This window comes from Patagioenas fasciata, chromosome 33 (assembly GCF_037038585.1).
Source record: "Patagioenas fasciata isolate bPatFas1 chromosome 33, bPatFas1.hap1, whole genome shotgun sequence".
Classification (NCBI taxonomy): domain Eukaryota; kingdom Metazoa; phylum Chordata; class Aves; order Columbiformes; family Columbidae; genus Patagioenas; species Patagioenas fasciata.
This window is the reverse complement of record NC_092552.1, coordinates 522,731-534,885: the sequence shown is the minus strand read 5'-3', so window position 1 is coordinate 534,885 and position 12,155 is coordinate 522,731. Positions and strand designations below refer to the sequence as shown.

General features: G+C 66.4%; 1 protein-coding gene across 9 annotated transcripts in view; it reads left to right on the top strand.

The window, feature by feature from the left end:
• Positions 1-12,155, top strand: part of HIF3A (hypoxia inducible factor 3 subunit alpha) — a 28,129-nt gene that overhangs the window by 10,394 nt on the left and 5,580 nt on the right. For 6 of the 9 annotated variants that reach the window (XM_071800862.1, XM_071800864.1, XM_071800861.1 and 3 more), the window contains 6 exons: positions 401-537; positions 1,686-1,770; positions 2,376-2,485; positions 8,028-8,212; positions 9,154-9,260; positions 11,320-11,467. In XM_071800862.1, the coding sequence (XP_071656963.1) occupies positions 401-537; positions 1,686-1,770; positions 2,376-2,485; positions 8,028-8,212; positions 9,154-9,260; positions 11,320-11,467 (772 nt within the window). Of the gene's footprint in view, positions 1-400; positions 538-1,525; positions 1,590-1,685; positions 1,771-2,375; positions 2,486-8,027; positions 8,213-9,153; positions 9,261-11,319; positions 11,468-12,155 lie in introns of those variants that run through there. The other 3 variants (XM_071800868.1, XM_071800863.1, XM_071800867.1) reach the window with 2 other exon arrangements.

Genomic DNA, 12,155 nt, shown 5'->3' with positions numbered 1-12,155 from the left:
ATTCATAACTCCCCCATTGATTCCCCCCTCCCATTGATCCCCCCCATTGATAACTCCCCCATTGATCCCCCCCCATTCATAACTCCCCCATTGATCCCCCCCATTGATTCCCCCCTCCCATTGATCCCCCCCATTGATAACTCCCCCATTGATCCCCCCCCCCATTGATAACTCCCCCATTGATCCCCCCCCCCATTGATAACTCCCCCATTGATCCCCCCTCCCATTCATAACTCCCCCATTGACCCCCTTCCCATTGACCCCCTTCCCATTGATCCCCCCCATTGATCCCCTCCCATTGACCCCCCCCCAATTGACACCTTCCCATTGATCCCCCCCAATTGATTCCCCCCTCCCATCGACCCCCCCCTAATTGACGCCCCCCCCTTTGTGCCCCCAGGCTCGCTGCCCCCCCCGGCCGAGGGGGTGGACGGGTGTTACCTACAGGCGCTGGGGGGGTTCGTGATGGTGCTGAGCGAGGCGGGGGACATGATCTTCCTGTCCGAGAACGTGCAGCGCCTGCTGGGGCTCAGCCAGGTGGGGACCCCAAAAATGGGGGGGACCCCAAAGTGGGGGGGACCCCAAAGTGGGGGGGGACCCCAAAAATGGGGGGGGAACCCCAAATCCATGGGACATGATCTTCCTGTCCGAGAACGTGCAGCGCCTGCTGGGGCTCAGCCAGGTGGGGGGACCCCAAAAATGGGGGGGACCCCAAAGTGGGGGGGACCCCAAAGTGGGGGGGGACCCCAAAAATGGGGGGGGAACCCCAAATCCATGGGACATGATCTTCCTGTCCGAGAACGTGCAGCGCCTGCTGGGGCTCAGCCAGGTGGGGGGACCCCAAAAATGGGGGGGACCCCAAAGTGGGGGGGACCCCAAAGTGGGGGGGGACCCCAAAAATGGGGGGGGAACCCCAAATCCATGGGACATGATCTTCCTGTCCGAGAACGTGCAGCGCCTGCTGGGGCTCAGCCAGGTGGGGACCCCAAAAATGGGGGGGACCCCAAAGTGGGGGGGACCCCAAAAATGGGGGGGGAACCAAAAATGGGGGGGGGGGAACCCCGAATCCATGGGACATGATCTTCCTGTCCGAGAACGTGCAGCGCCTGCTGGGGCTCAGCCAGGTGGGGGGACCCCAAAAATGGGGGGGACCCCAAAAATGGGGGGGGAACCAAAAATGGGGGGGGAACCAAAAATGGGGGGGGGAACCCCGAATCCATGGGACATGATCTTCCTGTCCGAGAACGTGCAGCGCCTGCTGGGGCTCAGCCAGGTGGGGGGACCCCAAAAATGGGGGGGACCCCAAAGTGGGGGGGACCCGAAAGTGGGGGGGACCACAAAAATGGGGGGGAACCAAAAATGGGGGGGGGGGGAACCCCAAATCCATGGGACATGATCTTCCTGTCCGAGAACGTGCAGCGCCTGCTGGGGCTCAGCCAGGTGGGGGGACCCCAAAAATGGGGGGGACCCCAAAGTGGGGGGGACCCCAAAAATGGGGGGGAAACCAAAAATGGGGGGTGGGAACCCCGAATCCATGGGACATGATCTTCCTGTCCGAGAACGTGCAGCGCCTGCTGGGGCTCAGCCAGGTGGGGACCCCAAAAATGGGGGGGACCCCAAAGTGGGGGGGACCCCAAAGTGGGGGGGACACCAAATCTGATGAGGACCCCCCCGTCCCCCCCCAGCTGGAGCTGATTGGTCACAGCGTCTTCGACTTCGTGCACCCCTGTGACCACGAGGAGCTGCAGGACGTGCTGAGCCCCCGGCACGGTGAGATCCCCGGGGACCCCCAGGGCCCCCAAAACCCTCTGGGACCCCCCCCGTACCCCCCAGCCCCCCAGGGCCCCCCAAAACCCTCTGGGACCCCCCTGTACCCCCCAGCCCCCCAGGGCCCCCAAAACCCTCTGGGACCCCCCCTGTACCCCCCAGTCCCCCATGACCCCCCTGACTGCCCAGCACCCCCAGCCCCCCATGACCCCCCAGCCCTCCCTGGCCCCCCCAGCCCCCCATGACCCCCTGACCCCCCAGTCCCTTTGGCCCCCCTGACTCCCCCAGCCCCCCATGTCTCCCCTGACCCCCCCAGCCCCTGTGACCCCTCCCCTGACCCCCCTGCCCCCCATGACCCCCTGGCCCCCCTGCCCCCCATGACCCCCTGACTCCCCAGCCCCCCCTGGACCCCCAGCCCCTCTGCCCCCCCTGCCCCCCCTGACCCCCCGACCCCCCCGGCCCCCCCAGCCCCCCGACCCCCCAGCCCCCCCTGACCCCCCGACCCCCCCGGGCCCCCCAGCCCCCCCTGACCCCCAGCCCCCCCAGCCCCCATGACCCCCTGACCCCCCCGGCCCCCCCAGCCCCCCTGACCCCGCCCCCTTTCCCAGGGCCCCCCCGGCGGCGGGGGGAGCGCTCGGGCCGCAGCTTCTCCCTGCGCATGAAGAGCACCCTGAGCGGCAGGGGGCGCTGCCTCAACCTCAAGGCCGCCTCCTGGAAGGTGGGACAAGGGACATTGGGGACATTGGGGACATTGGGGGGCATGGGGGGGCATGGGGGGACAGGGGGACATGGGGGACATTGGGGACATTGAGGGGCATGGGGGGACAGGGGGACATTGGGGACATTGAGGGGCATGGGGGGACAGGGGGACATTGGGGACATGGGGGGCATTGGGGGGCATGGGGGGACAGGGGGACATTGGGGACATTGGGGGGCATGGGGGGACAGGGGGACATGGGGGACATTGGGGACATTGAGGGGCATGGGGGGACAGGGGGACATTGGGGACATTGGGGGGCATGGGGGGACAGGGGGACATGGGGGACATTGAGGGGCAGGGGGGGACGGGGACATGGGGGACATTGGGGGGCATGGGGGGACATGGGGGACATTGGGGACATTGGGGGGCATGGGGGGACATGGGGGACATTGGGGACATGGGGGGACAGGGGGACATTGGGGACACTGAGGGGCATGGGGGGACAGGGGGACATTGGGGACATTGGGGGACATTGGGGACATTGAGGGGCATGGGGGGACAGGGGGACATGGGGGACATTGGGGGGCATGGGGGGACGGGGGACATGGGGGACATTGAGGGGCATGGGGGGACAGGGGGACATTGGGGACATTGGGGGGCATGGGGGGACATGGGGGACATTGGGGACATGGGGGGACAGGGGGACATGGGGGACATTGGGGACATTGAGGGGCAGGGGGGGACGGGGACATGGGGGACATTGGGGGGCATGGGGGGACATGGGGGACATTGGGGACATTGAGGGGCATGGGGGGACAGGGGGACATGGGGGACATTGGGGACATTGAGGGGCATGGGGACATGGGGGACATTGAGGGGCATGGGGGGACAGGGGGACATTGGGGACATGGGGGGCATGGGGGGGCATGGGGGGACAGGGGGACATTGGGGACATTGGGGGGCATGGGGGGACAGGGGGACATGGGGGACATTGGGGGGCATGGGGGGACAGGGGGACATTGGGGACATTGGGGACATTGCGGGGCATGGGGGGACAGGGGGACATTGGGGACATTGCGGGGCATGGGGGGACAGGGGGACATTGGGGACATTGAGGGGCATGGGGGGACGGGGACATGGGGGACATTGGGGGGCATGGGGGGACATTGGGGACATTGAGGGGCATGGGGGGACAGGGGGACATGGGGGACATTGGGGACATTGAGGGGCATGGGGGGACAGGGGGACATTGGGGACATTGAGGGGCATGGGGGGACAGGGGGACATTGGGGACATTGGGGACATTGCGGGGCATGGGGGGACAGGGGGACATGGGGGACATTGGGGACATTGAGGGGCAGGGGGGGACAGGGGGACATGGGGGACATCGAGGGGCATGGGGGGACAGGGGGACATTGGGGACATTGCGGGGCATGGGGGGGCATGGGGGGGCATGGGGGGACAGGGGGACATGGGGGACATTGGGGACATTGAGGGGCATGGGGGGACATGGGGATGGGGGGACATGGGGACATGGGGTCATGGGGACATGGGGGGACATGGGGGACATGGGAACATGGGGACATGGAGAGGACATGGGGGGATAAGAGGGGACATTGGGACGGGGGGAACATGGGAACATGGGGGGGTAAGAGGGGACATGGGGGAATATGGGGGACATGGGGATGGGGGGACATGGGGATGGGGGGGACATGGGGGGACAGGGGGACATGGGGGGATATGGGGGGATATAGGGGACATGGGGGGAACTTGGGGTGACATGGGGATAGGGGGGACATGGGGATGGGGGGGACATGGGGGGACAGGGGGCATGGGGGGGACATGGGGGGACAGGGGGACATGGGGACATGGGGGGATATGGGGGGATATAGGGGACATGGGGGGAACTTGGGGTGACATGGGGATAGGGGGGACATGGGGGGGATGGGGGGGACATAGGGGGAGATGGGGGGACGGGGGGACATGGGGAACATGGGGACATGGGGGGGTAAGAGGGGACATGGGGGGATATGGGGGACATGGGGGGCACTTGGGGGGACAGGGGGATGGGGGGGACATGGGGGACGGGGGGGGACATGGGGGGACAGGGGGATATGTGGGACATGGGGGGGTATGGGGGGACATGGGGGACATTGGGGACATGGGGGGACAGGGGGACATGGGGGACATTGGGGACATTGAGGGGCAGGGGGGGACGGGGACATGGGGGACATTGGGGGGCATGGGGGGACATGGGGGACATGGGGGACATTGGGGACATTGAGGGGCATGGGGGGACAGGGGGACATGGGGGACATTGGGGACATTGAGGGGCATGGGGGGACAGGGGGACATTGGGGACATGGGGGGCATGGGGGGGCATGGGGGGACAGGGGGACATTGGGGGGCATGGGGGGACAGGGGGACATGGGGGACATTGGGGGGCATGGGGGGACAGGGGGACATTGGGGACATTGGGGACATTGCGGGGCATGGGGGGACAGGGGGACATTGGGGACATTGCGGGGCATGGGGGGACAGGGGGACATTGGGGACATTGAGGGGCATGGGTGGACGGGGACATGGGGGACATTGGGGGGCATGGGGGGACATTGGGGACATTGAGGGGCATGGGGGGACAGGGGGACATGGGGGACATTGGGGACATTGAGGGGCATGGGGGGACAGGGGGACATTGGGGACATTGCGGGGCATGGGGGGACAGGGGGACATGGGGGACATTGGGGACATTGAGGGGCAGGGGGGGACAGGGGGACATTGGGGACATTGAGGGGCATGGGGGGACAGGGGGACATGGGGGACATTGGGGGGCATGGGGGGACAGGGGGACATGGGGGACATTGAGGGGCATGGGGGGACAGGGGGACATTGGGGACATTGCGGGGCATGGGGGGACAGGGGGACATGGGGGACATTGAGGGGCATGGGGGGACAGGGGGACATTGGGGACATTGCGGGGCATGGGGGGACAGGGGGACATGGGGGACATTGGGGACATTGAGGGGCAGGGGGGGACAGGGGGACATGGGGGACATTGAGGGGCATGGGGGGACAGGGGGACATTGGGGACATTGCGGGGCATGGGGGGGCATGGGGGGGCATGGGGGGACAGGGGGACATGGGGGACATTGGGGACATTGAGGGGCATGGGGGGACATGGGGATGGGGGGACATGGGGACATGGGGTCATGGGGACATGGGGGGACATGGGGGACATGGGAACATGGGGACATGGAGAGGACATGGGGGGATAAGAGGGGACATTGGGACGGGGGGAACATGGGAACATGGGGGGGGTAAGAGGGGACATGGGGGAATATGGGGGACATGGGGATGGGGGGACATGGGGGGACAGGGGGACATGGGGACATGGGGGGATATGGGGGGATATAGGGGACATGGGGGGAACTTGGGGTGACATGGGGATAGGGGGGACATGGGGGGGATGGGGGGGACATGGGGGGACAGGGGGCATGGGGGGGACATGGGGGGACAGGGGGACATGGGGACATGGGGGGATATGGGGGGATATAGGGGACATGGGGGGAACTTGGGGTGACATGGGGATAGGGGGGACATGGGGATGGGGGGGACATGGGGCCACAGGGGGCATGGGGGGGACATGGGGGGACAGGGGGACATGGGGACATGGGGGGATATGGGGGGATATAGGGGACATGGGGGGAACTTGGGGTGACATGGGGATAGGGGGGATATGGGGGGGATGGGAGGGACATAGGGGGAGATGGGGGGACGGGGGGACATGGGGAACATGGGGACATGGGGGGGTAAGAGGGGACATGGGGGGATATGGGGGACATGGGGGGCACTTGGGGGGACAGGGGGATGGGGGGGACATGGGGGACGGGGGGGGACATGGGGGGACAGGGGGATATGTGGGACATGGGGGGGTATGGGGGACATGGGGGGGTATGGGGGACATGGGGACATGGGGGGATATGGGGGACATGGGGAGGATGGAGGGGGACATGGGGGTCACAGGGGGTCGAGGGGGGGGGTTGGGGGTCACTATGGTGTTTTTGGGGTGCCCCCAGGTCCTGCACTGCGGGGTTTGGGGGTCACAGGGGTCCCTGGGGGGGTTCTGGGGGTGACGTTTTCGGTGTGCCCCCCCAGGTCCTGCACTGTGGGGTTTGGGGGTCACGGGGTCCCTGGGGGTCACAGGGGTCCCTGGGGGGGTTCTGGGGGTGACGTTTTCGGGGTGCCCCCCAGGTCCTGCACTGCGGGGTTTGGGGGTCACAGGGGTCCCTGGGGGGGTTCTGGGGGTGACGTTTTTGGGGTGCCCCCAGGTCCTGCACTGTGCGGTTTGGGGGTCACAGGGGTCTCTGGGGGGGTTCTGGGGGTGACGTTTTCGGGGTGCCCCCCAGGTCCTGCACTGCGGGGTTTGGGGGTCACAGGGGTCCCTGGGGGTCACAGGGGTCCCTGGGGGGGTTCTGGGGGTGACGTTTTCGGGGTGCCCCCCCAGGTCCTGCACTGCGGGGTTTGGGGGTCACAGGGGTCCCTGGGGGTCACAGGGGTCCCTGGGGGGGTTCTGGGGGTGACGTTTTCGGGGTGCCCCCCAGGTCCTGCACTGTGCGGTTTGGGGGTCACAGGGGTCTCTGGGGGGGTTCTGGGGGTGACGTTTTCGGGGTGCCCCCCAGGTCCTGCACTGTGCGGTTTGGGGGTCACAGGGGTCTCTGGGGGGGTTCTGGGGGTGACGTTTTCGGGGTGCCCCCCAGGTCCTGCACTGTGCGATTTGGGGGTCACAGGGGTCCCTGGGGGGGTTCTGGGGGTGACGTTTTCGGGGTGCCCCCCAGGTCCTGCACTGCGGGGTTTGGGGGTCACAGGGGTCCCTGGGGGGGTTCTGGGGGTGACGTTTTCGGGGTGCCCCCCCAGGTCCTGCACTGCGGGGTTTGGGGGTCACAGGGGTCCCTGGGGGGGTTCTGGGGGTGACGTTTTCGGTGTGCCCCCCCAGGTCCTGCACTGTGGGGTTTGGGGGTCACGGGGTCCCTGGGGGTCACAGGGGTCCCTGGGGGGGTTCTGGGGGTGACGTTTTCGGGGTGCCCCCCAGGTCCTGCACTGTGGGGTTTGGGGGTCACAGGGGTCCCTGGGGGGGTTCTGGGGGTGACGTTTTCGGGGTGCCCCCCAGGTCCTGCACTGCGGGGTTTGGGGGTCACAGGGGTCCCTGGGGGGGTTCTGGGGGTGACGTTTTCGGGGTGCCCCCCCAGGTCCTGCACTGCGGGGTTTGGGGGTCACAGGGGTCCCTGGGGGGGTTCTGGGGGTGACGTTTTTGGGGTGCCCCCAGGTCCTGCACTGTGCGGTTTGGGGGTCACAGGGGTCTCTGGGGGGGTTCTGGGGGTGACGTTTTCGGGGTGCCCCCCAGGTCCTGCACTGTGCGGTTTGGGGGTCACAGGGGTCTCTGGGGGGGTTCTGGGGGTGACGTTTTCGGGGTGCCCCCCAGGTCCTGCACTGTGCGGGGTTTGGGGGTCACAGGGGTCCCTGGGGGGGTTCTGGGGGTGACGTTTTCGGGGTGCCCCCCCAGGTCCTGCACTGTGCGGGTCACATGCGCTCGTACGCGGGGGCCGGGGGGGGCGCCCCCCCCCTGCGCTGCCTCGTTCTGATCTGCGAGCCCATCCCCCACCCGGGGGCCATCGACGCCCCCCTGGGCTCGGGGACCGTGCTGACGCGGCACAGCATGGACATGAGGTTCACCTATTGCGACGAGAGGTGGGCACCCCAAAAACACCCTGCACCCCAAAACCCCCCACCGACCCCCCCTGCACCCCAAAACCACCCCTGAGACCCCCCCCGAACCCCCAAACCACCCCTGAGACCCCCAAACCACCCCTGAGACCCCCAAACCACCCACCGACCCCCAGCATGGACATGAGGTTCACCTATTGCAACAAGAGGTGGGCACCCCAAAAACCCCCTGCACCCCAAAACCCCCCACCGACCCCCCTGCACCCCAAAACCACCCCTGAGACCCCCAAACCACCCACCGACCCCCCAGCATGGACATGAGGTTCACCTATTGCGACGAGAGGTGGGCACCCCAAAAACACCCTGCACCCCAAACCATCCCCCTGCACCCCCAAACCACCCCTGAACCCCCCCTGAACCCCCAAACCACCCAACAAACCTGGGGTACCCATTTTGGGGGTGCAGGATCGGGGAGGTGCTGGGGCTCAGCAGTTTTGGGGTGCTCATTTTGGGGTGCAGGATCGGGGAGGTCCTGGGGTGCTGGATTTGGGGGTTCAACGGTTTTGGGGTGCAGGATCAGGGAGGTCCTGGGGTGCCCTGTTCTGGGGCTCAGCAGTTTTGGGGGGCCCTGTTTTGGGGTGCAGGATCGGGGAGGTGCTGGGGTTGAGCAGTTTTGGGGTGCCCTGTTTTGGGGTGCAGGATCGGGGAGGTGCTGGGGTTGAGCAGTTTTGGGGTGCCCTGTTTTGGGGTGCAGGATCGGGGAGGTGCTGGGGTTGAGCAGTTTTGGGGTGCCCTGTTCTGGGGCTCAGTGGTTTTGGGGTGCCCTGTTTTGGGGTGCAGGATCGGGGAGGTGCTGGGGCTCAGTGGTTTTGGGGTGCCCTGTTTTGGGGTGCAGGATCGGGGAGGTCCTGGGGTGCCCTGTTCTGGGGCTCAGGGGTTTTGGGGTGCCCTGTTTTGGGGTGCAGGATCGGGGAGGTGCTGGGGTTCGCCCCCGAGGAGCTGCTGGGCTGCTCCCTGTTCGAGTACGTGCACGCGCTGGACTCCGACACCCTCAGCAGGAGCGTCCACACGCGTGAGTCTGCACCCCAAAACTGCACCCCTGCACCCCAAAACCTGCACCCCAAAACTGCACCCCTGCACCCCAAAACCCCCCTGCACCCCTGCACCCCTGCACCCCAACCCCCTCAGCAGGAGCGTCCACACGCGTGAGTCTGCACCCCAAAACTGCACCCCAAAACTGCACCCCAAAACTGCACCCCAAAACCCCCCTGCACCCCTGCACCCCTGCACCCCAACCCCCTCAGCAGGAGCGTCCACACGCGGGAGTCTGCACCCCAAAACTGCACCCCAAAACCTGCACCCCAAAACCCCCCTGCACCCCTGCACCCCTGCACCCCAACCCCCTCAGCAGGAGCGTCCACACGCGGGAGTCTGCACCCCAAAACTGCACCCCTGCACCCCAAAACTCCCCTGCACCCCAAAACCCTGCACCCCAAAACCTGCACCCCAAAACTGCACCCAAAACCTGCACCCCAAAACCCCCCTGCACCCCTGCACCCCAACCCCCTCAGCAGGAGCGTCCACACGCGTGAGTCTGCACCCCAAAACTGCACCCCAAAACTGCACCCCAAAACCCCCCTGCACCCCTGCACCCCTGCACCCCAACCCCCTCAGCAGGAGCGTCCACACGCGGGGGTCTGCACCCCAAAACTGCACCCCAAAACCTGCACCCCAAAACTGCACCCCAAAACCTGCACCCCAAAACTGCACCCCAAAACCCCCCTGCACCCCTGCACCCCAACCCCCTCAGCAGGAGCGTCCACACGCATGAGTCTGCACCCCAAAACTGCACCCAAAACCTGCACCCCAAAACCTGCACCCCTGCCTCCATTGCCTCCATTGCCCTCATTGCCCTCATTGCCCCCAATGTCCCCATTGACCCCAGTGTCCCCATTGATTCCGCTGTCCCCAATGTCCCCATTACCCCCATTACCCCCATTACCCCCAATGCCCCCAATGTCACCAACGTCCCCATTGCCCCCATTGCCCCCATTGCCCCCAATGTCCCCATTGCCCCCAACGCCCGCATTGTCCCCAATGTCCCCAATGCCCCCATTGCCCCCAGTGTCCCTATTGTCCCCATTGCCCCTATTACCCCCAATGCCCCCAACGCCCGCATTGTCCCCAATGTCCCCATTGCCCCCAATGCCCCCATTGCCCCCAATGTCCCCATTGCCCCCATTGTCCCCATTGCCCCCAATGCCCCCATTGACCCCAATGTCCCCATTGCCCCCAATGCCCCCATTGCCCCCAATGCCCCCAATGTCCCCATTGCCCCCATTGCCCCCAATGTCCCCATTGCCCCCAGTGTCCCTATTGTCCCCATTGCCCCTATTACCCCCAATGTCCCCATTGCCCCCATTGCCCCCAATGTCCCCATTGCCCCCAGCGCCCCCATTGCCCCCAATGCCCCCATTGCCCCCAATGCCCCCATTTCCCCCATTGCCCCCAATGCCCCCATTGCCCCCAACGCCCGCATTGTCCCCAATGTCCCCATTGCCCCCATTACCCCCAATGTCCCCAATGTCCCCATTGCCCCCATTACCCCCATTACCCCCAATGCCCCCAATGTCCCCAATGTCCCCATTGCCCCCATTACCCCCATTGCCCCCAACGTCCCCATTGCCCCCAATGCCCCCATTGCCCCCAATGCCCCCAATGTCCCCATTGCCCCCAATGTCCCCATTGCCCCCATTGCCCCCATTGCCCCCAATGTCCCCATTGCCCCCAATGCCCCCATTACCCCCATTACCCCTAATGCCCCCAATGTCCCCATTGCCCCCATTACCCCCATTGCCCCCAATGCCCCCATTGCCCCCATTGCCCCTATTGTCCCCATTGCCCCTATTACCCCCAATGCCCCCAATGTCCCCATTGCCCCCATTACCCCCAATGCCCTCAATGCCCCCATTGCCCCCAATGCCCCTGTTGCCTCCAACACCCCCATTACCCCCATTGCCCCCAACACCCCCATTACCCCCATTGCCCCCATTGCCCCCAGCACCCCCATTACCCCCATTGCCCCCAGCACCCCCATTGTCCTCAGTGTCCCGGCGTCCCCGTGTCCGCAGTGCTGAGCAAGGGCCAGGCGGTGACCCGGCCGTACCGGCTGCTGGCGCGGCCCGGGGGGTTCCTGTGGGCGCAGACCCAGGCCACGGTGATGGGCAGCGGGCGCGGGGCCCCCCCCGAGGGCGTCGTCTGCGTCACCTTCGTGCTCAGGTGGGACACGGGGACGTGGGGGACACGGGGGGCATGGGGGGCATGGGGGGCATGGGGGATATGGGGACATGGGGGATATGGGGACATGGGGGCTATGGGGACTTGGGGGGACATGGGGACATGGGGGGGTGTGAGGACATGGGGGACATGGCGGGGTATGAGGACATGGGGGACATGGGGACTTGCGGGGACATGGTGGGACATGGCGGGGTATGGGGACATGGGGACTTGGGGACTTGGGGGGACATGGGGGGACATGGGGGGATATGGGGATATGGGGGGACAGGGGGGGATATGGGGACATGGGGGACATGGGGGATATGGGGACTTGGGGGGACATGGGGGACAAGGGGGATATGGGGACATGGGGGATATGGGGACATGGGGGCTATGGGGACTTGGGGGGACATGGGGACATGGCGGGGTATGAGGACATGGGGGACATGGGGACTTGGGGGGACATGGGGACATGGGGGGATATGGGGACATGGGGGGATACGGGGGGCATGGGGACACGGAGGGAACATGGGGGGACATGGGGGCACACAGGGGGACATGGGGGGATATGGGGACACGGGGGGATATGGGGACACGGGGGGATGTGGGGACACGGGGGGACATGAGGGGCATGGGGACATGGGGGACATGGGGACATAGAGGACTATGAGGACACGGGGGACATGGGGAC